This window comes from Penicillium digitatum, chromosome 3 (assembly GCF_016767815.1).
Source record: "Penicillium digitatum chromosome 3, complete sequence".
Taxonomy (NCBI): Eukaryota; Fungi; Ascomycota; class Eurotiomycetes; order Eurotiales; family Aspergillaceae; genus Penicillium; species Penicillium digitatum.
The window spans coordinates 3,168,565-3,195,396 of NC_089386.1; the positions used below are offsets into that span (position 1 = coordinate 3,168,565).

A 26,832-nucleotide genomic window follows, 5' to 3' on the forward strand; every position below is an offset into this window, starting at 1 on the left:
AAAGCTTCCCCGTGTCGACAATGAATTTGATAATTTCCATGGAATATAATGCGATTTTGACCACTTCGGGTATGCAAGACATGGCCCTGTCCCTCCACAAATAGGGCTTTTCAAATTATCACTTTGGTACGGGAAATTAAAAAAAATAAAAAAAATAAAACACACACACACTGAAGAGCGAAATCCAAGGGCCGTGCATCTTTACCTTGGAAGCCTAGACCTCATCAACTCACCCGATACGGAGTACAGCATGGACTGATTTAAAAAAATTGCCCCACGCACTCCATACAGACGGCTGAGTTGTACGGAGTACAAATCTTCATTTTTTTACGGAAATGAGTACATAGATATCCGGCATGGAGTCCAGAATGTCTTGATTGCTCAAAAAGCAATTTTAGATTCCAAGAAACGGCGGAAGCGGGGACCCTGGGACACGGCAGGCTGATTTATATGAAACCTTCGGCCTGGTGTATCGCAAATCCCGTATTTTTACAGCCGAGATCAACGTTGTACTCAAGTTACGGAGTACTACGGAGTACTCCGTATTCCGTACCTCTTTCCCAAACGTCGCCTTTTAAATTTTTTTTTTTTCTCTCATCTATAGATTCTCGGGGTGTGTTTCCCCATTAGCATCGACGAACTCCATAGATTGTAGATGGGCCTATAAAAGTGGCCCCAGATATGATCAAATTTTTTCGGAGATGCACATGGACTCCGTCCGTGCGCTCAAAAAATCCCCCCGTTTGCAGTACAACACATCAAAGGTACTCCGTACACAACATAAGTTCCCAATAGCCCCTATTAAGCCATCGAAAGGGGTTTAGACAGCGTGTCAGTGACGCCACCAACGCCACATCAAGGAAGTTCAGTAAACGGCTCATGGGCTTCAACTGTTCATGTCATATGGTTTTTTGCTTTTGCGTGAGATTAAAGGTCATCGCCCAAGTGCCCACGGGCTCTCGAGAAAATGCACTTGGACCAATGAGACTACCGTGCCTGAGACAGTGGATACCCCATACTGTCGATCGGTATTACTGACATTTAGGGAATTGGATCAAAAGATACGGAGTACAAGGTACTAAGTAGCCTTGGAGACAATCATTTAATTAAAATGATAAGTAGGATTTAATTTAACGTTAAAGAAATGAGTTCATTAGAAGTCTCCATTTCCTTTTTTTCGAGTTGTCCTTGACTTCTTTCTCTTCTCTGTGAGAAGCCATACGTTCCTTCCCTGCGAATTGATTTCGCTTTGCTCTCGATCGCTCTTTCCAAACACACTCACTTAAACACTTGCTCCATTTGCTCTTGCAGTCTTGCAGTCTTGCAATCTTGACATCTCTCATCCCCTCACTTTTTTCTTGATCTCCACCGTCGTTACCAATAACTTCATCATGGTTGTCTTGAACAAGTTCTCCGTTGCCCTTGTGGCCGCTATGGCTGCTGTTGGCCAGGCCACTCACGAGGGTCTCCATGCTCGTCGCGTCCTGGCTCGCTCCGTCACCCCTGGTGCCGAGGCTTCCACCTCGACCGTCCTCGTGGTGCCTACTCCTGCCGAGCCAGCTCCTACAGCTTCCACTGCTGTTTCTGCTCCCGCTGAGAAGTCCTCTCTCGCGCAGTCCTATTCTACCGTGAAGTCCTCTTCTGCTGTGCAATCTTCTTCGGTCTCCTCCGTGGCTTCTAGCGCCATTCCTTCCGTTGCTTCGTCTGTCATTCCCAGCGTTGCCTCTTCTTCGGTCATTCTTGGTGCGAGCTCCTCTGTGCCTGCTGGCTCTATTTCGCCTATTGCTTCTTCTAGCAAGCCTGTGGTTACCCGCACTCCCGTTAGCTCGCGTCCTACTGGTCGTCCCACCAAGTCCTCTTCCGGCACTCTGTCCAGCACTCTGTCTGCTCCCGCGGGCACTGACCTCCCTGGCGATGACTCCGTGACTGTGACTTACACCGTGACCTCTGGAACTTCTACGAGCGTCATCACCACCACCATCTCCAAGACCGCCACTGAGCAGCACACTGTCACTGCCGTATGTGTTCTATGTGATGTCTTGTGCTTTGTAGTGAACTAATTTTTGATATAGACTGAGTCTGCCTCCGATGTCTCGGCCACCAAGACCGCCGCTGAGCAGCACACCGTCACTGCCGTAAGTGCTCTATCTGATTTCCCATGCTTTGTACTGGATTAACCTTGACATAGACGGAGTCTGGCTCCGATGTCTCTGCTACCAAGCCTGCTGAGAATACCACCCACACTCGCACCTCCATCATCAACAGCACCAGAACCGAGACTGTCACTCTCGTTGAAGCTCCTACTCCTTCCGGTGCTGCCGGCAATGGCTCTGGTGCTTGCGCCGCAGTTACTGTTACTGCTACTGTCACCGAGACTGTGACTGTGGTATGTGATGTTCATTCCCTTCGCTCAGATGTCAAAAATTGACAATAATTCTCTAGGGCGCTACCGAGACTCAGACCCCTGACAATGGCAACGGTGAAAGTGCTCAGAGCACCTCTACTAAAACCGCTGCTGCTTCGACTGAGACTGCCGCTGCTTTGACTGAGACTGCCGCTGCTTCGACTGAGACTGCCGCTGCTTCCGCCACCCGCACTGCCACTGGCTCCACCCGTATTCCCCTCACCCGCACTCCTACTCCTTCGCCCAGCGGTTTCGCTACCCGGACCCCTTCCGCTAGCGCCATCGTAACGCCTACTCCCGTCTCCGGCGGCCAGCCCTTGCCCACCAGCTCCCCCATTGGAAAGGCTTTCTTGGCCAAGTGGCGCCGCCGCTTCATCTAAACAACACACTGCTAATGTGAGAGAGTCTATCTCCGCATGGCAGCGAGTTGCGAGCCTGTTGATGATCTGAGAGAAAGTTCCCATTTCCTTCTACTCGCGCAGAGGCGTGCTGGTACTGTGACTATTTTTGCCAAGTTTCGGTACAAACGGTTTCGATTTCACTTCTTATTTACGCTCCAATTTTTGCCATGTTTCTTCCTTTCGACTTCGATTCTTGCAATGGTTTTGTCATGCTGGATTGTGCCTTGGGCCCCAATCTTTCCCTGCCTGCTGGCTACGTTTCGCAGGCCGCGCACACTCTTATTAACTTCTCGTGTGGCATTTCCTTGCGTTACATTTTTTCCCTCCCAATGTGAAATTGACTCATTCATCTGACCGGTTTCCGTTGGACTCGGAACAATTTCTCACGTATCGTTTTGACGGGTGATGACACGTCTGCTTCGAGAACTGGGCCTTGCCCCTGTCTATTGTGTTTCACGGAAAACTCATCTTCTTTAATCTCTACGGATCTTCATTTTGCGAATGATCTCAATTTTTGCGCTGTTTATGTCGTCATGTTTTTCTTTCTAGGTGAAAGGCCGATGAGGGTGAGAAATGTCGGTATCCTTAGGATAGAAACCTGAATTGACTTGAGGCTTTTGCCTGTTTACGAAAAGAACCCCTGCTTTGTTAGATGAGTAGAAACAGATTACATGAGGCTCTCCGTCCTGGAGAGCGATGGTAAGGCTTGACCACTGACGGAACTGTCGATTAGCGTCAATCTTCTTGAGCTGTGTCGGGAACAAAACAGATGTGTAAGGATATGGACACGTAGTCTAGTAAAGCTTTGAGCTGGTATCTCCGATCTCGTGTCATTTCTCCATGCCAAAACATTTATGCACATCAAGTACAATGTAGAATAGACACGATTCTAACGCTAAATCTCGCCCTAAAATAGCTCACGGCGTCCATCCTCGATCATCATCCATCCTGGCTCCACCCAGAATGAACATTGATATCTACTACGCTGTAGATTCCAATGCCTCAATCCCTTCCTTCGCAATCCGCTCCCGCATAATCTGCCATTCCACCCATGTCACACCCTGCAATAAACAATCCGCCAAATCATCGAGTTTCGCCGGATCAACAGCAGCCACCTCATCCCCCATGTTGGACTCAGGGAGTGTGGGCAATAGGGAAAGAGATTCACTCTTCAAAGCACGAGACCCATTCCCTTTCCCCTTCTTCGACGTCTGCCTCTGGCCCTGCCATTTCCGCATATAAGCACCCGCAACGCCATGCAGAGTAGGATGCTCGGATTTATCCGCGAGCACAATCTTATCGTCGGCAGCAAAGCCCAGCTCCAGTTTCTTCAGATCCCCGTCCGTCTCTAGAGAAGCATTGGCAATCTGCTTCTGCATCGCAGCAGAAAGCCACCGTCCAATAAGATCGATCTTAGCCTTCTTCACTTCTCGTGCAGTGGGTTTCTTCTCCTTGACCCTTTCCTCGGCTTGTGTTTTCTCATCCACGTCTCCTTTCCTTCGAACACACGACCCAGATCCACCCTCAAGCCAGTACCTGACTACCCGCTTCGGGTCAATGCCTCGAACAACTAAATCTGCAACATCCCCACCCCTCTCCTGTCGCAGCGTATGGAGAACGGCATACAACATACTCTCCAGCAGGCCAACGCGCAGCGTCCATTCAAGCACAGCACTCCCGCCGCCTGAGCGGAAGCGCTGACGCTCTATGAGCACATGCGTGGGGCGATATGCAGCTATGAGTGAGGTGATAAGGGTGTACGCATTTGCAGCGTAGAGGTCTGGAGAGAAGCCATCTTGTTCTTTCGGGGCAGATTTGGCGATCTTCACTTTGACGGGCAAGTCCTTTTCCGGTTCTACTGGGAGAATCGCTTGAGATGATGCAGTGGCGTCACCGGGCCCTGGAATTGGTTCAGCGAACTTGATTGCACTGGTAAGATCCCCATCCCTGGGTCTCAAGTTCAAACTTGAAATCTCCGAGACAGCGAGTTTGTGCCAGGCTGTTAGCTCTGGCGGTCTTGGGTTCGCAGTATCTATCCCGATACCTGGACCCCCAGCGCGGGGCAATCGTAGATGCGCGAATGCAAGGTTCTGAACCCCCATATCGATGCTGAGGATGCTCCATGGCTGTGCAGGATTTGATTTTGACAAGTCTGCTGACTTGGTGATTGTCTTCGCTTTGCTTTTGCTCGAGCCAGATTCTGTTGATATCCGTCGATCGAACTGTCGATCCTGGCTTATGTCGGCGCTTGCACTAAAACTAGATTTGGTAATGCGATTGGAACTACTGGTGATGGCACCCTCTGCGACACCATCATCATCTGTGGCAGCCAGCTGCAACTTCAACTCCGCTGCAATGCGCTCAATAAGAATACCCTTCGAACCAGACGATTGGATACCTGTTGCACGCGCGATGCGCTGCAATTGTGCCGATTTCAAGCATGCGAGCCAAGGGTGCGTTGGGGAGTACAATGCTGCAGAGAGACGCATTGGAGGGGGGCTTGTTAATGCTTGCTTGCTAAGGGTGGCATTTGGTATGGGGTCTGGGCTGCTGGTGCAAGCACGACATAAGCACGAGCACGGCAAGTCTCGCGTTTCAGTTTCTAGCTCTGCGGCAGATCTGTTATGGCAATTCAAGGCTGGATGCATGAGCTGTGGGAGGATTCTTCTAGGTGGATGGATTGTTGATCGGTGCACGGACCACTGATGTTCGCTACCGTGGCACTGGGTCGGATTGAGTTCGTTACTTTGGTCTGTTTCCATGGTGTGGTTGAGGTTTAGGATGGGTTGAGTAGAGCATCCTCTACTACACTGTAGCACCTAGGCAGTTGATAATTGATTAAACAAAATAGATATTTTGTGCGCCTTCTATAACCCAGACAAAATATAATCGCCGAGATCCCCTTGTGTCGGTAAAACCCCGATTTGAATGGTAAGACACCCCCCCATCCTCCCCCCCCCAAAGAAGCAGTGAATGCAAGGCGCTGAAAGGCAAGTCAAACAAAACATGCAGAGGAAAGCAACGCAACAACCAACAACCAACACCCAACACCAAAAATCCAAAAACCAAAGCAAGAGCAAGTTATATAAATGCTGGCAAGTTATATAAATGCTGGCTGCTCAACCTCCCCCAATGCAATCTCATCTCGGAGATACAACAACGGAGCCCAAACACGCCAGTGCAGCACACCCATGTGAGCAAGTCGCATCCCGATGCGCTCGACATCTGACTGCTGCGGCGCCAGAGCCAGCGACGAAGTGTTCCCTGAGCCAGACGCACCCGCACTCCCGGTCTGCGGCGCAGCGGGACCTAAAGTGACAGACAGTGGAGCCCTTTGCGACTCACAGATCGCCAATGGCGACAACGGCAAGTATCTACGAGCCGCTGCCAAGGTGGTAGCAAGAACCTTGGCCCGCATGCTATTTTGGAAGAAAACAAAGAGCTCGGACTCATTCGAGAGATGCCATTCTAGTGCTTCTTCAATGGGAACGATGACCTCGTCCGCGACGACAGGATCAAGTTGCAACGCGGCACAGGCAAAGCGGGCAATCTCGAGCGCGATACAGCGCATGTTTTGTGTCCAGCGCTTTCCGCCGCGGTTGTCGGGATCTTCTTCGTTGTTGTCTGGGTTCCCTGCGACGCGGTTCTCCAGATCCATGCCCTCTTCCATTAGGGACCAAATTCGTGATCGGAAGCTGGAGTAGGTTTCTTCTGGGGTGGAGAGATACCGTTTGTGCTTGTTGACATAGGACTCGAATATATACCAGGCGATGTCGAGGTTGATTAGATTTTGGACTGTTGAGCGGAGTTGCCAGAGGCGCTCGGAGTCGAAGAGGAAGGTTTCAGGGAAGTCGGTGGGCGGGGCGAATTGGAGGAGTTGGGCGGAGATTCCGCGGATTAGGGCTTCGAGGGGTTTGAGAGTGTCTTCTGTTTCTGGAATGAAGGTTGTTTTTTGGGCTTCGGCAATGGCGTCCTCTTGGCGGGCTTGGTCGCGCACGGATAGGTACCATTTGCGGGCGGACTCGACTTGGAAGCCGCCACGGTTCAGTTTGCCTTGGAAGTATTCTTGGAGGAAGGGGACTGTGTCTTCGATGAGGAGAACGCGGAAAGCTCGAATCTGATGGTTGGCGACGTCCTGTTATGGCACGAATTAGTTCAGAATCGTTGCAAGACAGAAGGTTTCAAATGTGACATACAAGCTTCATTGCCTCTAGAATAGAGAACAATGTTCGCAAACCGTTGACTATCTCCCGGGGATCCTGAGATTGTGAACCCTTTTCGATTTGCTCGACCATAGAATCTGCCCACTCGTCTCGCATCGGAGCACAATGTGTTTTCAGAAGTTTTGCCAGCCATTTCGCCAGCGTAAGCATGTCGAGAACGCCTTTTCGTATTTGCTGCATCAGCAATGGAACTTCCAGGTTCTGCATGATAGTTGGGTGATCTCCTTCCGGAACAAGGGTCTTGATGACGTCCTGCAATGTCTCGAACAGGGCGGGCAAACGGGGATCGAAGGTGCGTCGAGTACCATCGCTGGACTTGACTTTCTCGGTGGTGATTTGGGAATTTGCAGCACAGTAAGAATAGATAGTAATCTCTGCGGCCAAGGAGTCCCAATAGTCCGCAGCTTCTTTCCGCTTGCGTTTGCCCTTCTCTCCATCCAAGTCGGGCTTGAAGTGCAGATCGCGGTCAAAGTTGGCGTCCATGCGGAGGTTGATGTTGCTCATGATGCAAGGCAGATCAAGCTCGCTGAGTGTTTTCTTTGTAACGGGTGGAGATCTCCGAGCCTTGCGCAGTAGGCGTTGATCGCGGGAATCTAGACCCAAATCTTGGGGTATGCTGATGGCCTCCGGTGACGGGGAGGGCTCTCGAGGCCGAGATATTACGGCTGGTACCGGCGTTGCAGCTTGTCGGGCTCCATGAGGATAGGCGAAGGGTTGTTGACGACGACGGAGAGGATTAATGGAAGATCGGTCATCATGATTATGAGAATCCCGCCCCTCGTTCTTGTGATACTCTTTAGAACGACCGCCTCCAGCACCATATGCTTCTAGAGGGCCTTCGGCGCCCTCCTCCTGCGCCCGGGCTTCTTTTGTGCCTTGTAGATCCATCGTTGAGCACAATTTGCCTGAACCTCCCCTACTCAAATAGTCAGATAAAAGGAAGATTTTGGGGTGGCAATGGCGAAACCACGCCATGCGCCTAGGCACAGAACGAGGCGAACACGCCCCTATGCATCTAACACAACTCACAAATTCAATAGCTCCTGTTTGCCTCAGGCAGCCAGCCAATCCGCTGTCGCCGAAAAGTGATGCGAGTGAGCTATCAATTCCTGTGGAGCCGAGGATTGCTTGAATCTGCGTCGATCGCCTCGTGGTTCCGATTAGGGGTGCAAGATAGGGAGAGGATTAAAAAAGGGGTGGATATTAGAGGATTTGAAACAAATAGAGTGGATAAGTTTCCGAATGAAAGAGAATGTAATCTTTTAAAACAAAGAGTTGTAGAGTATGAAACGGGTCTCCCAAAGTAAGAAAACCTGGGGGGGGGGGGGGAAATGCCAGTGTATACTCTCAAGAACAAACAAGCCCAAATTGGTCTCGAGAGTGCACAGAGATGCAGTTCAGATGGATAAATCAAAGAAAAGAAAGAAAAGAAAGAAAAGGAGTTGGCAAAGCGACCGGGATGAACTGATATAGGTGAGTGCATCCCAGATCTACACCGGATTCGGGTGGACGCAACCAGCGCAATCCCATGCTGCTACCCGCGAGCAGACTCCCCTCGACTACTTGATATCTCGACAATTGCAATATCTTTTCCATTTCCGATTTGAACTTGTATCTGCCTTTGAAGTTGCTTCTGGGAAAAAGGGGGAGATGGATTATTCGCCTCACTTTGAACTTTGAAACCAGTACTGGCCACGTGAGAATAAGTCTCCTTTTCTTGGGGAACCACTGGATGCAGTCGAGTTGCGCATTACCAGGTACATAGCACCCTCCATCTTGGCAAAGAAGTGTTCACAGAGTACGAAGTACACTATCTTCGAGGAAAGAGGAAGCGGGGCCCCTCTCGTCGAGATCGGAATGCTTTAGGGTCTGCATGCCTGGGTGCCTTGATGCCTGATAAATAAGGCCCTACATCCCTCCAAACAACCGTCTAGGTTGCTTACCTACTTCACCACTTGGCTTCCAATTGATCTTCCCGGTCAGCGGGCACTTGAATAAAACTACTGTGATTCAGGAAATATCCACTGCTTATAGACGGATATGAGCTCCCGCCGAGCTCCCAATTCCACTGGCCATGTCTTTGGACCCAATAAACCCGGCTGGCCTTATTGATACCCAAATCTAGCTCAACAACTCCCCGCTCAATAGATCAATGAACCACCACCATGTCTGAAAAGAAAGAGATAAAAAGAAACCTGACTTCCGCGCGGAAAATTGTCTGCAGGAGCATCTTAGATCTTTACTTTGCAGTATCATCTTGAGTGCCTGCCGGAAAGAAAAAGATCATCATACGTGTGCGAAGCACGGCGAGTTTCGATCATGAACATCTCTGCATTGCTTTATTATTTTCATGTCCTATGGGCAGCTCCTGGCTTTGTTCTTTCGCGAGGAATTGGTTCATATGATACTGCACGATTTGAAGTGCATTCCTTGCCCGGCGTATCGGACCTACCACCCAGCTGGGCTGGTCGCCTTCCGGTTCCGGGGACAGAGGATGGGAACAAAATGTTCTTTTGGCTATTCCAGTCAGAGCAGCCGGCATACGATGACAATTTGATCAGTCAGTCTGACTTGGAAAGAATATACAGAGGTGGTTGCTAACAAGGTTGTATAGTTTGGTTCAATGGCGGCCCTGGCTGCTCATCCTTGATAGGTCTGACGACCGGGAATGGACCTATTTCTTTCGATGGCAATTCAACTCGCTTCGTTCGCAATCCGCACTCGTGGACGCAGCTGGGTAATGTGCTTTACGTGGATCAGCCCGTTGGCACTGGGTACTCCACGGCCAGCTTCCCCTACCCGGTTAAGAACAATGGCCGGGTAACGACAGACTTTACGCAATGGCTGCGTGGCTTCTTCGAATACTTCCCGCATCTGAAGGCAAAACAGATCCATCTGATGGGAGAGTCTTATGCAGGAATATACATACCTTATTTTGCATCAGAGCTGCTCGAGGGCAACAGTTCCTTGCCTCTCAACGTCCGTTCAATGTCTCTCGGTGATGGATCTTGGGGAAATGGAGCTGCCATGGCATCCGTTGCAATGGGAAAATATCTCAGATCGCAGCTAGGCCTCCTTCAAATCCCTGAAGACGTCCTGTCTGTCTTTGACGAAGCAGACAAAACCTGCGGCTTCAACGACGTGCTCGCAAAATCCGATATATATCCTCCCCAAGCTAAATTCCATATTCCCGGAAACCCAGAGTACTTCAATCACCGGCGTCGGGACCTGACGAATGCCGTCAATGCTGCATGCGACATCTCACCCACAACCGCAGAGGAAGTCCGCTCCTCAATTTTCAACTCAACCTGCTACGGTCCCTGCGCCGCCTTCTCTACAGCAAGTGACTATCTAACAGCCGTCTCCACCAACCGCACAACCCGCGGATGTTTCGACATCTACGACATCTCCCACGACTGCAGCGCCGTTTCGGAGCTTCCACTAATGGCAGAGTACTTCAGCCGCGCAGATGTCCAGGCCGCTCTCCATGTTGATAACAGCGGACTCTACAGTGCCTGTAACTCCACAATCCTAGGCACGCTCCTTTCGGTACCCTCTCCCATGCCCCCAGAGTACTTCATCCTCCCGTCCCTGGTTACCAACCACAACGTCTCACTCCATATCTACTCCGGTGAGTGGGATATGTTGATCAACCACTTTGGCGCGGAATTGTCGTTGCAGAATATGACGTGGCGCGGTGCGCAGGGCTTCGCGCAGAAGCCGAAGATGCCATTCTTTGCTGATAATGCTGCGCCATCGGCGACCAAACAGCTTCTGTTAGAGCATACATCCGTGGCTACCACGCTCTCGGCGGCCACTCCCACTGCTACTGCTGCGGGTACTTGGACTATGGAGCGTGGTGTCTCTTATCATTTCTTCCGTGGGGCTGGTCACAGTGTTTTTGTAAACAAGCCACGGGAGATGTTTTCCTTTGTGAGGGATATGGTTGTTGCCCCAAGAGCTGGTTGATGATGGGGGCTTTCGGGGTTGGTGCTGGGGTATCTTGGGCTTTGGTTATGGAAATTGGTGCTTATGATATGTAATTCCTTTAAAATTCTTTTCTTTTTTTAAACAAATCCATGGTCTGGTTAGTATTTGATCACAAATTCATGTCGAACTAGTAACAGTGACAATACTGGAAGGCTTTCGCACGATGTCGACAATAAGGTTGCATCATGTAGGAAATTACCAAGAACGTTGTGATCTCTGTGTTGAAACGGGTCTTTTTGTCTCTTGCCTTTATTTTCGCAAGTAATCAGAAAATTATACAAATCACTCCAATGGTTTTTGTCTAAGTGGATGTATACACCACCATTCTGATTCACCATAACAACCGTTTCAGGCGAAGTTTCTTATCTAATGTCCCAACTACAAGGAATATCCTAATCAAGTCATATTCAATTCAAAAAAAGGCAGCATTAAGATTAATTTTCATATTAAAATCGAGTTGTTTCCACAGCATGCCATGTCCTGTCCACGGAGGCCACAATGTTACCAGATCTCCGCCATAGTGCAATAATTACGGGAATCACAAATTGAAGATGACGAAACTTGTTTATATCAAGAGAAGGATTAAGTCACTTATACCTAGAATTAGCCAATAGCTGTCAATCGGGACCAGAATGAGCCAGCCTGAGTTATGGTGTGTCCCGGAAAGTGGGAGGTGCACGCCAATTAGCTTCCCAGCAATGACTATGTATCTTTCCGTAGACATTCGCTCGGATTATCAAGAAGCTTAGAATTGTCTACAGCCTCGTCATATTCCGAGTAAATGAAAGTCTTGAATCTGTTCGATTGGCTACTCACCCGAGAAAGGCTGCTATCACCTGATAGCCGCAACAAACATAGCAAACTGAGATTATCTCCCAATAGATGGACCCTTGACGACGTTGAATAATACAAGAGATGTTATACACCACGATGCATTCGCTTGCTGATGGAAGCTCTGTGCGACCACATGCTTGACAGATCAAGCCTACACACTTCGAGCACAACCGCAACATTTGAGTGTGTAAACTTCTATCTAGAACATGGAACCGATATGCTGCTATAGCCCTTTATTTGTAGGAGCGTCTTTCTTCCCGGCTTGTTTCCAATCTCTTGTGCAGCCTCTAGAATCATACCAAACTCTCCACCTTTAGCGTCGACATCCGCATCCCAATCTAGTAGTATCTGTGCATAGCGCCAATAGCATTCATAACGGCATTGACATATTTACTTCGCTATGGAGCAAAATCTTTCCCTTCGACACTGTCACTGCCATCGCTGGTGTACCATACGCTTATTCTGTGTATTAACATTGCACCAGACAAGATATTTAACTCCGCCGTCTTCCGATTCCCTGAAATTGCTGTTCCAGTAGTGCTCTCCCATGCACGACTCCGTTAATGCCTCAAGAATCCAACGTTGGTAAATTCTCTGGTCTTTTCCCCTCCTTCGACGATGGCAGCAAAGCCTCCAATCCTAGAAAAGGTCAAGTGCAGCAGGAAAAGCATATAGGCCCAAGGCAACACTGGGCTAAAGGGGTTATCCTAGACCGCATAATCAACTCTCTCCGTGAATTTACTGACATCTGTAGCATCTTTAGCGCATTCATTGTGGATAATAAACTGCTTCCCGCTCCCTCCTCCCTCCTCCCTCCTCCAGTACTGATTGTGGTTCATTTCTCCTGCGTGCAGCGGTCGCGCTGGCTTTCAGTACCGACAGGACATCGTTGAGACTTTTTGGCTTGAGGAGATGAAGTGCTTGGTATTTGTACTCTCGTGAATCTCCAGGGCTGATGTATAAGAAGTTCAGGTCAAAATGAGTCCCAGTAATTAAATTGTTTTCATACGTCATGATCTACTTGCAGAGTGTGGGGTAAACCAGGTGATCTCCCTACAAAGTATCAGCCCACACCTTCGCCTTTTACTTTTCTTCCCTATTCTTCCCTCTTCCTTCTTCTTTCTCTTCTTCTGCTTCTTCCTCACATCTCACATCTTTCACCATGACAAAAGGATTCGCAACCATCACCCCCGAATGCGAGGAAGTATTTGACGAGGTCAAAGGCACCGACAACCTCAATTACGTCATCTATAACGCTTCCGCACACGACAAAAAGATCACCGTCGCCGAGTCCGGCAAATACAAGGACTACGCCGAGTTCCTCTCCCACTTCAAGGATGACACTCCCCGATATGCTGTCGTAGACTTCACCTATGACTCTCCTGCCGGCGATGGCCAGCGAAGCAAGCTCGTCTTCATCACGTGGTATGTTTGGACACCTTGAATCACCCTCACCCCACAGATAGGGGGTGATTTCACAATCGACGAAGGGTACATGTTACTGACGGTTGAAATTGCGTGTAGGGTGCCCGAAGCTGCAGGCCTCCACGATAAATCTTACTACACCTCAAACAAAGATCACCTCTTCTACGAGCTCCAGGATATCAGTCTCCATGTCCTGGCACATTCCCAGGCAGAGCTGGCTCATGCTGCAAGTATGTATACTCTGTACCCGTGAACCATCGACTCCATGGCTAGCATAGTAGTACTCAGAACTGACCTTTTTGTGTTTTGCTAGTCCTGGGGAAGTTCAAGGCTCTCTAGTGGAGCCTCTGGTCGTCGACCTTCTTCCTGAATCCTGAAACTACTGTGTGAAAGGCGATTCACACAGTTGTGGGTGATCTGGCCATGTTGTTCTGGACACCTTATTTTGTATAATAGAAATTTCGCACATATCTTCAATCGCTCACCTCGACGACATGTAGTAGATGCATAACTAGATGATTTCATAATCTCAAACAAGTCGAAGGCTCGAGTGTGTATGTATGAAGGGAAATTTAGCTGTGAATGAACGTCAATTCATTTGAAACTTATGGTAACAAAGGCCCGGTTCTTTCACGGGATTATAACCCGCTAATGCATAGAAGAAAAGAAATAAATAGAGCACTATTTAATTGCATGTGTGATTGACGGTCAAAAGAGATTCAATGGCATGCACAATAGATTGCTCGTAGCTCGGTTCTTTCAAAAAAGATCAACCCGCTAAATCGTGGAAAACAGAATACAGAGGATCGGAGTGCCAGGACAGAGATGGTATGACAAGGGACCACCAATGTAACGTTGCTGGCTTGCACGATAGATTGCTCATAGTCATAATCATAAGATGCAGAAAAGAATGAGCATGGGGGGTAATCATGACGCATAGAGAGAATAAAATTCTCTGAGATGAAGTGTAAAAATATTTCATAGACGCTTAGCGACGGAAAAATGGGGCTTGGTTCGACGAAAGAAGCGAGTCTGCACGTTGGAAGACATCGCCCTCGAAGAATTTGTCACTATAAGCACTGGCCGGCGTGGACGGGACAGTAGCCTGCGCAGCAGGTCCGAGGGCCGCGCTCAGCGGAGTGGCAGGGACGGTAATCGATTGCGGGGGCGACATCATGTTGAATTGAAAAGAGGGATTGTTGGTGAGTGCGGATGTTGAGATGGATATCTGATGGTGTTGCAGGTGTGGGATCTGTAGCGGAGGGCCGTACAAATTACTAGGCGGGAGATGACGATCCGGGTCTGCAAGATAGGCCCAAGGAGATACCTCGATCAAGCGGCCTGCTTCTCGGCTTGCCTTTTGAACTGGGCGTAGGAGGATGATGACGTCGGCAGGTAGAAGCTGCATACTTCTCAACTCACGCATCTCGTTCACTAGGTCGACAAATGACTGCATAAATGATTTGCATAGCTGCCAGAACTCGCGTTGGTTGCGAAGTCCGCCGCCCGGTTCTTTAATTTTCATAGTCGAGAGACGCTGCCCTAGGGCGTCTGAAACTTCCAAGCAAAACTGGCATCGGCGGATGAGGTTGTTCCAGAGGATTTGGATTCCCTCTGAATCGCGTGATCTTTGGGCAGCTTCTAGGCACCTTATGAATTGCCGACGGGCTAGTGGGAGTGCCCCGTATGCGGCATGATATGTAGCGGTCAGTTGGTGGAAGATCTTTTCGAATATTCGCTCCTCTTCGTTCTCGTCTAGTCCAGTCAGTGTGTTGACCCGGGGAGCCCCAGGAACAGGCATAGGAGGGAATGATTCGCCTGAGCGAGGGGTTGCCAACGAGTGCGGCATAGATGTATTGATCACGTTTGATCTGCTGCTTGAGCGGCTGCGTGCGTAGGACGCGATGAAACCAGGAGAGCTAATGCTGGTCTGATTGGATATCATAGTCATAGGGTATTGAGGATGTCGAATTGTGGTATCGCTTCGCAATCGTCGATTGGGTGGGATGGGATCTCTTGTTGGAGTGACCAGTGATGGTTGAGATCGGTCTGGGACCGAGGGGAGGGGGTTACTCGGGCAAACCAAGCGCTTTGTAGCAGAGCCACGTTTGTTAATAGTTTGGAGCGGAACATTGAGAATAGCGCAAGCATTCCGTAGCTCCACCAAGCTACCAAACATCGTTAGCATCAGCGATCGTACATAGCGCGGATCGCCATTGGAAACGATCTTGGCGACGTTGTTGCGAAGCTGCGTGCCGACATGAATGTAGGCGGAGATGCACGTCTCGCACTCACGTTTGACCGTTTCTGTGACCGATGCGATTGACTCTGAGTCATGCCACAAAGCATTTGACGCTTTCTCGATAGCCTCGTTGAGTTGGTCAACATGCGAGGAAGCATTGTAAAAGACAAGCTCGAGGCTATGGCGTCTGGTATCATCATGCTTGATCACGTTTATCAATGTATCAATATGAGAATGAACTTGAGCAAGAGCAAACAGAATACCTTTTGCACTCTTGATAATTGGTTCATCGGATCCACGCTCACTTTTGTGTTCAGGTAGGCTAGACATCCGATTTACCCAACCATCTCGCGGCCATCGACGCTCTCTTGGGCTGGTAGGGCTTGGGGGAGTATTGTCATTCGTGGCTACTGGCGGCGCGGCCTGACGCGGTAGAAGCATCGATCCATGACTGAGACCCCGTAGATGGCTGTTTCGATATGGGCGCGTTTCATCCAAGGTACCGAGATCGGTATTCTTCCGAGTGATCAATCCCATTCTTTTACTACGAGCAACCGAAGATCCTTGAATTATGCCCTCGCTATTGCTTCGATTGCGCTCGTTGACAGAGTAAGGCGCCACACCAGGTCTTTGGAGACCAGGCAGGTGGTAAGTAGCGCCTTGTTGTCCAGAGGCCATTCGATAGTGTGATTTGATTGGGATTGGCGGTGCCCGTGATATCGAGGGAGACCGAGATGAGTTTGCTGAGCTATCGCCAGTGCTGGGAATTACTGGAAATCGGCCACTCAAATTCCGCTTCGAGGGTATTGGTGTTGGTACTGGCTTAATGTCTAGAGCACCATCACTGCGTTGACACCGAGTGTTAGCTTGTGTCCACTCATAAACTGTAAGATAAACAGACCTTGTGTCAACAACGATTTCTGGCTCGGGTGTACTCGTCTGTTGTCGTGTTTTCTTGAGGAATCTCTTGAGTTTGGTCGTGGCTGCAACTTCTTTCTCGTTGTCAGTCATCCCAGATTGTGTCGCGTCATTCTCGGTTTCCTCTAGAATATCACGCAGTGGCTTTCGCAGGGGATTCCCAATACACTTGAAAATTTGAAGCTTATGCATCTCGGAGAGGCCAACTGGGAGGTCAGTGAGGCGATTTTGCATCACCGACAGAACCCGCAATGATTTTAATTTGCTGATCTCATTTGGTAGCTCCTTAATTTTGTTTCGGCTCAAGTCAAGAATCTCGAGCAATGGTAGTTTGTAAACCTAGCAAGCAGGATTAGCGTGTTGCAAGTACGAGCCAAATTTATGATTGTACATACTCCTTTTGGGAATTCACGGAAGTTGTTCGCTCTGATATTGAGATACCGTAGATGCGAGCACTCTGCGAAACGATAAGGGATATGGAAAAGTTGGTTGTTCGACAAAGACAGCCTTTTTATTAATTTCTTAGTTAGTGTAGTTCAGAGTAGTGATGCCGTAGTCTATGAACAGGCAACGCAAGACTTGAGTATAACAATTCAAAGCAAGGCTCCGACGTACCTTTCGACTTCATCTTTGATCAAATCAACCACTGGCTCAGGGATCCTGGCAATGTGGGAATGGCCAAGGTCAATAGTCAGCTTGGGCTTGACTACATCTGTGACGGCCTCGCTGCCTGCCAGGGAACGCTTGGTGTCTTGAATGCCACTTTCGACGGCGTTTCGTGCTAGCTCAATGGTTTCCTCGGGGCTAAGCGTTTTTGGTCCAGTCGGTTGCTTGCTAGTACTCTCTGAGACATCTCCCAAAGCAGTGTTTGGTCGACTTCCCTCTTCTGGGTACGGAAAGTCATCGCTTTGTGACGCTAGGAAGCCACCTGACTCCAGCGTTCCGTTTTCCGTTTCATCTTCATCTGTTTCACCGCGGCTCAAGCGCGGCCCACGCATTGTTTCCTCGGACCGAATCATGGAGGATGCCATGGCTGATTAAAACCCGACTGTTTTCGATCAAATACGCCCCAAAGCTGCACTTTAGTTGATGAATTGATGTAGCCAAAACCCAAAAGAATTCCCAAATGCAGCGACCATTACCATATAAACACACTTGGAGCACCGGTGCAAAGCATCGTTGATTGTGATAAAGTCGGAGGGGCGGGATATCTCGACGTTGGACGGGGAACGGAGCTCGAAGCGGTCGTTGGGCGGAGTCGGGGTGGAGGAAGAGGGATCGGAATCGTCAACTGACGAATCGGCCGGGGTAACAGGTAGTCGAGTTCAGAGCAGAGTTATTCAAACCGCAAGGAAATAAATAGTGCAATGAAGCTCTCACGGAGCTTGACAATCACGGGTGCGATAAAGAGATTGGCTAAGATCTTGCAGGTCAAAGAATACTTTTATTGAAGCAACAAACTTCTTCAAGTGCAAGACTGACGCCAATAACCAAACCGAAACCGAGACTTGGCCTTGGAATAAAGGGAATTGAGGACATTCAAGTTGGGCGAGGCTGGATATCTTCTGATTGGACAAAAACACGCCCAAGCACCGGGACCTCCGCATCTCTGCGTATCATCTCCGCCTGCGTCACTATTTTGAAATACCAAGGATTTGGTGATAGCTTAGGATCTACAATTTGTGTGCTAAAACAGGAACTGAATTGACCAATAATGCATGTGCTATCGCGTAAATGGAGCTAGGGAAGTACAACGTCTAGCAGAACAGATCAAATAATATACATAGGCCATCAACATAAAAACTAGGGGATCGAAACCCCCCGGGAAAAGAATCATAGCATATTGACCTTCGAGCCCACTCCGGTTTTTAACATCTCAGACTCTTACAGAGTGACCGCCTCCGTTTCTTCGGCCTCGAGCTCACTTGACTCAGTAGTCTCTCCCAGATCTGGTGCGCCGCTGAGAGCTGATTTTCGCTGATCCTGGACTAGAGATGTTTCTCGGGCCCAGACAACCCATTTGTCGTACTGCTCGCTCTCCATTTTCATACCAATATCCATGTATGATGGTCCGAACTGTGCGCCATATGCCGCGGCTTCTTCCGCAGCCACCCGACGTTGAATGTCCTCCTGCAACCGAAGTTTGTAGAATTCTCGACGAGCAATATCATAGGCAGCACTCTTGTTCATATCCGGGACATTATTCAAAAGCCACAGCTGGCGCTGGACAACACTAGCACCAGAAAAATAACACATTAGCATCGGGAAACATTCGCGAAACATAATATAGCATTGGAAGTAGAAAAATTGGCAACACACCTTTCACCATCTAACCGCTTCCCTGGCTGTTGGATGCGGCTCCAATCATAGTGTTCAAAGTCCTTGCCAGTGCTCTCAAGAAGCACACGGGGCCGGGCAAGTTCCCAGGGGTGATCGCGGAAGAATTGAGTTCGCAATTGATCTTCCTCATATTTGAGCTCGACGGGTTGGAAAAGTCGACTAGGCTTCTTGGGCTTTCTGCGCTTCTCTTGGACCTGGAAGACGACCTGCGGCTTCGATGACCCAGCGACAGTTTTCAACCGCTGCTGGACAAGCTCATGCTGGGGAGGGCGAGTACGGATGAGAGTTTCAGCAGGAGGGATCTCGCCGACGACACTGACCCATTGTGGCAATTTGCCGGTCTTTCCACTGGCGAATTGGCTAAGTGCTGTCTGTCGAACCCGAAGGGCTGTGAGATTTATTTTGCCCATGGCAGTCAGACGCAACCGGTAGCTGAGATATCTTGGAATGAAAGAAGAATCAGAACGCGACAGGCGACAGCAAATCAAAAGACAAGGTATGCGCTGAAGGGGGACGAGGTGGTTGATGCGGGAGTGAAAAAGATGGGATTGGCAAAGCGCGACTCCGATTGGTCGAGAGTCGGACTCCGCCAGGCCAGAAAGTGCAGGGCCGTTCATCTTCAGAAAAACACACCTACGTCTTCCACATCTTGACCCTTTCCCCCCGTGTCTGCCCTTTGTGCCCAGAAAGTGGACGGCTTTCTCTTGTGCAAGTGGCAAAGGGCTTTTTCTTGGATGCGGCCAACCTAATGCCACGATGTCTGTCATCTCATGCCTCATCCAAATAGGTCCCCCAGCTCCCCAAGCCTGCGAATTCACCCCAAGCAGGCCTTGGACGAGCTTCCCCTCTTTCGACAAACCTCAATGCCTCCCTCGAAACCCCCTTCTCACACCTCTTCGGTTCGAAGACTTTGTCCCCGCCGTCCTCGCCCATCCGTCGCGTCAATAGCAGATATTTTTGTCGGCTCGCTGGTTCTGGCAAGCTTCTGCCACGAACACTCGCCAAATCGTCGGGGGTTTTCGACTGTAGCCTGGGGTGCCTCAGATCATAATCTTCAAAAATTTCAGAGCAAAGGCACCACTAGTCGCAGGCAGCTACCACCCCAGCGACCACCAGAGTATTCAAGCTCAAGGTTTTATCTGTCGCAATCGAAGAGATTTATCAGTAACGGATTGGCACGTACGAATGATGAAAATAAAGAGGAGTATGATATTGAGACCGAGTCCCAGGAGGAGATGGAGACAGACAACGACTATATTCCATTGTGGCCAGCAACGAATGGGGACGCTGAATCACAAACCCACCGTGAAAGATTTGATTTCACATACGATTTCGACCGCAGAATAGAGATTAAAGAACGCACTAAAACCGACATCGATCTCAAATTGCCAGACAGGTACCCCCGCCAATCCTTCCCGTCATGGCTGCATCCCGAAAAGGAGAAACACCTATCTACCTCAAAACTGTACGAAAGGTCATTGAGAGATTATAACTGGGAAGAAGCAGTGAATGCTGTTGTGCCATACTCACGTTACACAAAGACTTACAAAGACGAGTCGCACGATCAAATGGAAATCCACTCTGTTGAGAAGCTTGTCAGAACATTGTGGGAAGAGCCAAACCCGTCCACTCAATACCTGTTCCGATTATACAGAGATATTCCTGCCCCGGGGGTAGCTTTGCTTTCGAAACGCACACGCGGTGCTCTTTTGCGTTTGTTCGCACATCCTCGAGATCGACGATGGGTAGATGCCCGTCGCTACCTTGCATTGGTAGATGACATGGTAACTGCTCGCCTGCCTCTATCTCGGTCGCTTTGGTCTTCTGCGATACATCTTTCCGGCCGAGCCAATGGCAGGGTATTGAAACGGGATCTTATCCGAGCTGTGGGCATGTGGCAGAAGATGGAGCATATCGCTGGAGTGAAGGCTGACGAGGTGGTATTCAATATTCTATTTGACATCGCAATCAAAGCTGGCGCATTCAAAGTTGCCGATCGCCTGGAGGAGGAAATGACTGAACGGGGCCTGAGCTTTTCGCGCTGTGGAAAGACTTCTAAGATCTATTATTTTGGAATGATGCGCGATGTTGAAGGTATTCGAGAGACTTTTGACGACTTTGTGAAGTCAGGCGAGATCGTCGACACAGTTGTCATGAACTGTCTCATTGCCTCTTTCCTCCGGGCAGGCGACACCCAAACTGCCGAGCAGCTCTACGCACGCATGCTGGAGAAACAATCATGCAACAACAAACGCCTTTTGCATTCGGACGATGGATCCCACGATGGCGGGTCAAATCTGAGCTATGACATGCCCCAATATCGGGAAAGATCCCGGAAGTTGGGCCGCGTATTGAAGAAGTCATCAGCACTCAAGGAGAAGTTTCCGGAATACCACCGTGCTCTCCAGGATTCTCTCTCCATCGCACCCGATACGCGAACTTTTTACATCTTCCTACGACACTACGCCTACAACACTGGCCAGCTCGATAGCTTCATGGCTGTCATGCGTGACATGGAGAAGACCTTTGTCGTCCCACCACGTGCTATAATCTATCTGTTCCTCTTTGAAGGGTTCGCTCTTCATGGTCGGAGGAAAAAACAATGGAGCGCGGAAAACCTTCGGCTGACATGGCATGCATACATCCGGGCTTTGCGCGACTCGAATGCAAGACTCCGGGGGTTGAATCTGAACAACCGAAAGATGAAGTGGGAGAATCCACTGGCTAAGAGCGTGACACTCGACGTCGAGGAGCCACCGGTTACCGACTCTCCCAACGGGCTGTACATGGCTTTGCCAACAGAAGACACAGTTGGTTATCCAGGGGAATTTGAAAAAACCGCAGAGGGTTCTGCCATGGATGATTCGCAAGACAATGAACAAGACGCGAAGCCTGAGCTGGATGAAAACGAAGATGAAACCACGGAAATAGAGGAACTTGATGTAGATGAGGTCTTCAACCCTCGTTTGCAATTTCCCGGCGAAGCGGAGCAAGAAGAACTTTGGGACCCCGAACAGCGTCTCGAAAATGGTCTATTTGTTGGACGTCGAATGATCACCATTATCCTGCAGGCATTTGGAACGTGCTGTGGCCCCAAAGAGGTCCTCGAGGTTTGGTTGCAACTTGAGCGGCTTTGGCATCCACAGCAGCGCAAAGCGATTGATGTTTTTGCTGTCAAGGAAGAGCTTGACAAACAGATGTCCAGGGATCCGCATCGCAGCCGCTGAACATGAAGAGGAAGCAGCTGAATTTTGGAGCCAGCACTTGTACATTATTTTCTACATAGATATTTTATATACCGCCGCGATTTCTAGCGTGTCTTTGGCGCAAATGTATTACTTTACATGAAGACTTTATCCAGGTCTCCATCCTTCTAGTTCCTTATATCCTCATCATTCTTGCACAAAAGTGAATCAAATTGGTCCACTCAATCCCAAAAGGGAAGCAGCGGGTCGCCACGTGACACCGCGTTTCGGGACGCGGTTGAAGACCCTATATTCTTCTTCGGCTTCACTTGCTATTTTCATACTATTTATCTCTACTATGAATAGAAATGGATGGTAACCCAGCAGTGACGCGCCAAAAAGCTAACATGCGATGGGTATTGAAACATACCTTCAAAAAGAATGATTTCCGGTGAGTTGATTAACCAGAGAAGAGGCTCAGTGTACTTACTCCACCTCATAGTCCACTTCAACGAGAAGTGATCGCGTCGGTCATAGAAGGACGGGATGTTTTCCTCCAAGCATGCACTTCATTTGGAAAGAGCCTGTGCTATCAGCTGCCCGCAGTTCTCAAAGATTGGGGCTGTGAGTTTTCAACTTCTCTTGTTTTCAATGATGGATAGTCTGACTTCAATTTATCCAGTGACTGTCGTCGTCTGTCCACTTCTCTCCTTGATGGTGAGTCTAATTCAGGAAATTTTGCAACCAACAACTAATCCCTGACAGACAGATCAAGTGAACACCTTGAAAGCTCTCGGTGTTTCAGTTGCTACCATCAACTCTAATACTACGCATGACGAGAGACAACGAGTCTTCGAGGACATGCTTTGCGGTCACCCAAGCACACGCCTGCTCTATGTCACGCCGGAGTTGTGCCTAACCGAAAACTTCCGCCGCCGCCTGCTCATAGTTCACAAGCAAGGTCAGCTCGTCCGCCTGGCCATTGATGAGGCGCATTGCATTAGTGAATGGGGCCATGATTTCCGGCCAGCTTACAAAGAGCTGGGCTGGTTCAGAAAGAACCTTGTCCATCCAACAGTTCCAATAACTGCCTTGACAGCTACTGCAACGCCCCGAGTTCGCTCGGACATGATCAACATATTAGGGTTGAATCTTGAAAACCTCCGCATGTTCAATACTCCGTCTGACCGGCCAAACATTCACTACGAAGTACGGTATCTTGCAGACTTCGCTGGTGACAATAATAGTGCAGAAGACAGCCAGCTGCAAAATCTGCTCAGATGGCTTAAGGGCATCCAAACCCGACGAGAGGCCCGACTTGGCAGCGAAGTGGCACTGCTCCATCCAATGTCAGGAATCGTATACGTAGGAACCCGAGCTATGGCCGAGCATCTTGCCAGCCGTCTATCCTCCTCCTCGGGCGAGATGGTCACGGCGGTGGCATACCACGCTGGCGTGGAAGCCACCAAGCGCGCGCACATACAATCAACGTGGAAGTCATCTCGGCCAGTCCAGCCAGCTGATGGGGGGAAGACACCCGTTTTCTCCATTATTGTGGCAACCAACGCCTTCGGGATGGGCATTGATAACCCAGATGTCCGTTTTGTCGTCCATTGGACGCCACCACGAAGCTTTGAGAGCTTCGTGCAAGAATCAGGCCGTGCAGGTCGAGACGGCCGCGCCGCTGCTTCGCTTGTCTACTACGGAATTCAAGAGAGGAGCTTCATAGAGACGATGATCTACCGTGATACGGAATCTCACCGTGCGAATGGCCCCGAAAATCGAGAGGCCAAGCTTGAAAGCTTTGGCAAAGTCATTCGGTACTGTGAGAGTATTAGGAGGTGCAGACATGAACTGATCAAGGAGTTCTTTGGTGATTTCGAGTTAGAGGAGATGGGGTCACAACTGCCGGCCAGGCAGGGTGTGTCTGTTACAAGCTCATCCCCTTGCGACTTCGCCTGCGACTTTTGCAAAGAGGGTCGTGCCGGATTGGCGAAGAGACGGGAGAAAATGGCATCTGAGACCCAGATGGCTCTCCTATACGCGGATTTTGACTGACGGATATCGTCTTCTATTGGATTGTGCTGCATGGTTTAGCATTTCCTTAAATTTTCTTGTCATCTTGTTACTTTCATTAAGTTTTCTGCTTGCATTTCTGAGGCGCTGAAAGCATCAATGGCGCAGGAATGGGGGGGCTTTTTGGTACTTCACATATACCACAGAGACAAAGACATGGAATCCAGCGTCCGAGTCGCTCGGCAACCTGTGCTCGCTTCTAAAGAGTTTAGCCACAGCCAGAAATCCACTGTCAATAAGCTTTTTATTATGAACACAATTATGAAGTTTACCGAGAATGGAAATAGGTAAATCAAAAGGTTAGAACAAGGCAGACTGTTAGAATTTCTTTAGCAAAGACAAGGAGATCAAAAAGAGATTGGTGAAAAATCGCTGCATCACCCTCATTTTTGCAAACAACCAGGAAATGCTTTTGTTCGCTGTGTGTATCAAATGGACTGCGACTGGGCGCGACTGGACGCGACTGGACAGTGGAAGGCACAACATTAACCCACCAAAACAGGTTCTGGCTTAGAGGCCAGGTGGTGGGGGGACCTGCAATTCATATGTTAGCATTCAGAACTATGATGGATGATAGGCGAACAATGTACCGCGTTGTAGCTGCCACCTGCACCAGGAGGCGGAGGCGGCGGGGATCCCGAGCTGGGAGGTGGAGGAGGAGCCTCGCTAGCCGGAGCGGAAGGCGGGGCACTGCCATCTGCTTGCTGCTGGGCGGCAGCCATTTGCTGATAGTACTGGTAGTATGCGACGTAGTTCTGGTATCCACCGTAGGCAGCATATGGGTCGGCAGTGCCGTAGTATTGGGCGTACTGGGCACTGTAGTCAGCGGCAGTGGGGGTGGCAGCAGCGCTCGGGGAAGCAGCAGCAGTAGCCTGGCCTGCAGGGCTAGCAGAGGAAGTATTATGCTGCTGGCGATTGTTGTAGCCACCGCCGTATCCACTACCGCCACCACCTCCACCTTGGTAGCGATCTCCACGATCTCCACGATCACCACCGCGGTATCCGCCGTAGTTATGCTGAGGTGGGTTCTCCTTGAAACGCTGGTATTGTTCCTTGACATTGGTTAGAAGGTCCTCGCAAAGCTCCTTTGCTTGCTGAACATCGTTGGCGTCAGGGCCACTTGAAATATTGGTTAGTGGAAGCTCATCAGTGTGACAGAAATGATCGAGGCAAAAAGCAATGGAGAAAGAAAGTCAGAACGAAAATAGATGACAACTCACGCCACATGGAGGAACATCGCCTCGTCACTTTCACGACCAGTGCTCGATTCAATGAAGCCAGAGCCGCGGCCCTTGATCTGAACACGGCAACGAGTCTTTTGTTGGATGTGCTTCACATAGGCACCGCCCTGTCCAACGACTTGAGCACGTAGGTTGAAACCAGGAATCGGCTCAAGATCGATGGGGATGCGCTCATCCGGCCATTTGCGCTGTGTGAAATTAGCCAAGTTGAGAATTTAAAAGGGGGAAAGAACAATCACATACACGGCCATACTCATCCCGCTCCACCTGTTGCTCGGGTTCACGGCGGCGGAAACGTCGCTCATCAACCAGGTTCGGGAGTTCTTTTTGCATCAGGTCATTAATCATAGCCACTGCTTTCTCTAAACCCTCCTTATTGGTGCTGGTCACATGAAGGTAAAGGGGAGGGCTCTGATTCGGAATTATCAGCACTTAATCTCGCCAGTCGTCGGAGGGGTTTCCTTACTGCAGCAGTCGCCATGTTCTTGTCGGGGTAATAATTGCCTCGGGTTGTCACATCTTGAGAGAGAGAAAAAAATGAGCGAGACATTCTTTGCCTAAAGTTAAAAATAACAAAAAGGAAGTCGTACCGGCGCCGGTTTCATCTTGAATCTAAAATTCACGCAGCGGAGGTCAGCAGATGCAACAGAGGGTGGATTGGATGCTATTTTTCAATGAAGGGTAAGCTTCATCCAGTCCGAAAGAAGAGAGCAGAACGACGAGAGAGCGAAATTCAGGGCACCCCGTCTACGAGGAACGTGACTGGAATATCAGCAAGTGACAAAGGGGATTATTACCATCTTCTGAGTAGATCCCTTCGTCAGAGTGTAGCGATTGCGCAGATCGTTGATCTCAATATCTTTGATGTAGTCTCCATCTGCGACATAGATTTCGGCGTTCAGTTTCGCGGCGCCCTCGGCGGCGGGCGACTGGGAATTCTCTGTCGCGTTGTCGGCCTGTCCGACAATGTTAGAAGTTGGTTGTAACTAATCGAGGTGAGGGTAAAATTCACAGAACGGATAGGAGGGACATCAACGTGTTGAATGCCCTTTTTCGCCTGGAGCTGCGCATTGATCTTGGCTGCTGCTGCTGCTATAAAGACCACATTGATTAGCCTGATGGTCTCAATTATGACTGTAGATGAGCCCAAGAGTAACGCACCTGCGGCGGCGGCCGGATCTACTGCAGATGGCTTCGCTGGAGTCTCTGCGCCAGGGCTGCGACTCAGCGGGCTGCGAGTGCGGGCCGACTCTGACTGTCTGTTAGACGGGGATCGAGAGCGTCGGTCAAAGCGGGATCGCCGAGGCTCAGCCTCAGTTTGGTCAAAACGAGACCGCTTAACTCGGTGCTCATCGTCCGCCATGGTGAAAGGTGGGGTAAAGTGGAAAAGAGGAGAGGAGAGGTCGGGGAGAAGAAGCTCAAAGGGTCCCAGATCGATTGCGGGAAGGAGTTTTAAGAGGCCGAGGCTGAGCAGCCAATAAACAAAACCACCCAAGACAAATCTGAGGAGATTTTAATTGAATTGAAAAGCTCCAGGTGATGATGAGAGCTCG

The 26,832-nt window shown here is 49.6% G+C and overlaps 10 protein-coding genes across 10 annotated transcripts; 5 read left to right on the plus strand and 5 right to left on the minus strand.

Annotated features, from left to right (window-relative positions):
* Window positions 1-1,391: 1,391 nt before the first annotated feature.
* Window positions 1,392-2,784, plus strand: Pdw03_8676 (uncharacterized protein; the record flags this gene model as incomplete). Its single annotated transcript, XM_014682397.1, has 4 exons — window positions 1,392-2,018; window positions 2,073-2,135; window positions 2,189-2,386; window positions 2,443-2,784. 4 exons carry the CDS (start codon window positions 1,392-1,394, stop codon window positions 2,782-2,784), a joined length of 1,230 nt encoding a protein of 409 aa, XP_014537883.1.
* Window positions 2,785-3,785: 1,001 nt separating this feature from the next.
* On the minus strand, window positions 3,786-5,294 carry Pdw03_8677 (DNA-binding SAP; the record flags this gene model as incomplete). Its single annotated transcript, XM_014682398.1, has 1 exon — window positions 3,786-5,294. One exon carries the CDS (start codon window positions 5,292-5,294, stop codon window positions 3,786-3,788), a length of 1,509 nt encoding a protein of 502 aa, XP_014537884.1.
* Window positions 5,295-5,905: 611 nt separating this feature from the next.
* Pdw03_8678 (CAMP-mediated signaling protein Sok1, putative) lies at window positions 5,906-7,916 on the minus strand (the record flags this gene model as incomplete). The annotated part of the gene is made up of 2 exons (XM_014682399.1): window positions 5,906-6,940; window positions 7,002-7,916. The coding sequence occupies 2 exons, from the start codon at window positions 7,914-7,916 to the stop codon at window positions 5,906-5,908; spliced, it is 1,950 nt and encodes a 649-aa protein (XP_014537885.1).
* A 1,431-nt stretch (window positions 7,917-9,347) lies between these two features.
* On the plus strand, window positions 9,348-10,997 carry Pdw03_8679 (Peptidase S10, serine carboxypeptidase; the record flags this gene model as incomplete). The annotated part of the gene is made up of 2 exons (XM_014682400.2): window positions 9,348-9,588; window positions 9,643-10,997. 2 exons carry the CDS (start codon window positions 9,348-9,350, stop codon window positions 10,995-10,997), a joined length of 1,596 nt encoding a protein of 531 aa, XP_014537886.2.
* A 2,017-nt stretch (window positions 10,998-13,014) lies between these two features.
* Window positions 13,015-13,616, plus strand: Pdw03_8680 (Actin-binding, cofilin/tropomyosin type; the record flags this gene model as incomplete). Its single annotated transcript, XM_014682401.1, has 3 exons — window positions 13,015-13,277; window positions 13,377-13,507; window positions 13,591-13,616. The coding sequence occupies 3 exons, from the start codon at window positions 13,015-13,017 to the stop codon at window positions 13,614-13,616; spliced, it is 420 nt and encodes a 139-aa protein (XP_014537887.1).
* Window positions 13,617-14,265: 649 nt separating this feature from the next.
* Pdw03_8681 (Cell morphogenesis protein Sog2, putative) lies at window positions 14,266-17,468 on the minus strand (the record flags this gene model as incomplete). The annotated part of the gene is made up of 4 exons (XM_014682402.1): window positions 14,266-16,363; window positions 16,421-16,776; window positions 16,833-16,944; window positions 17,053-17,468. 4 exons carry the CDS (start codon window positions 17,466-17,468, stop codon window positions 14,266-14,268), a joined length of 2,982 nt encoding a protein of 993 aa, XP_014537888.1.
* An 853-nt stretch (window positions 17,469-18,321) lies between these two features.
* Window positions 18,322-19,187, minus strand: Pdw03_8682 (mitochondrial 37S ribosomal protein mS23; the record flags this gene model as incomplete). Its single annotated transcript, XM_014682403.1, has 2 exons — window positions 18,322-18,670; window positions 18,757-19,187. 2 exons carry the CDS (start codon window positions 19,185-19,187, stop codon window positions 18,322-18,324), a joined length of 780 nt encoding a protein of 259 aa, XP_014537889.1.
* A 453-nt stretch (window positions 19,188-19,640) lies between these two features.
* Window positions 19,641-22,004, plus strand: Pdw03_8683 (Pentatricopeptide repeat protein; the record flags this gene model as incomplete). Its single annotated transcript, XM_014682404.1, has 1 exon — window positions 19,641-22,004. The coding sequence occupies one exon, from the start codon at window positions 19,641-19,643 to the stop codon at window positions 22,002-22,004; it is 2,364 nt and encodes a 787-aa protein (XP_014537890.1).
* A 365-nt stretch (window positions 22,005-22,369) lies between these two features.
* Window positions 22,370-24,020, plus strand: Pdw03_8684 (Helicase, C-terminal; the record flags this gene model as incomplete). Its single annotated transcript, XM_014682405.2, has 4 exons — window positions 22,370-22,413; window positions 22,465-22,586; window positions 22,645-22,679; window positions 22,728-24,020. The coding sequence occupies 4 exons, from the start codon at window positions 22,370-22,372 to the stop codon at window positions 24,018-24,020; spliced, it is 1,494 nt and encodes a 497-aa protein (XP_014537891.2).
* A 528-nt stretch (window positions 24,021-24,548) lies between these two features.
* Window positions 24,549-26,642, minus strand: Pdw03_8685 (K Homology domain, type 1; the record flags this gene model as incomplete). The annotated part of the gene is made up of 9 exons (XM_066102033.1): window positions 24,549-24,572; window positions 24,629-25,157; window positions 25,259-25,467; window positions 25,523-25,690; window positions 25,746-25,798; window positions 25,870-25,891; window positions 26,077-26,235; window positions 26,292-26,371; window positions 26,441-26,642. 9 exons carry the CDS (start codon window positions 26,640-26,642, stop codon window positions 24,549-24,551), a joined length of 1,446 nt encoding a protein of 481 aa, XP_065957116.1.
* Window positions 26,643-26,832: the final 190 nt, after the last annotated feature.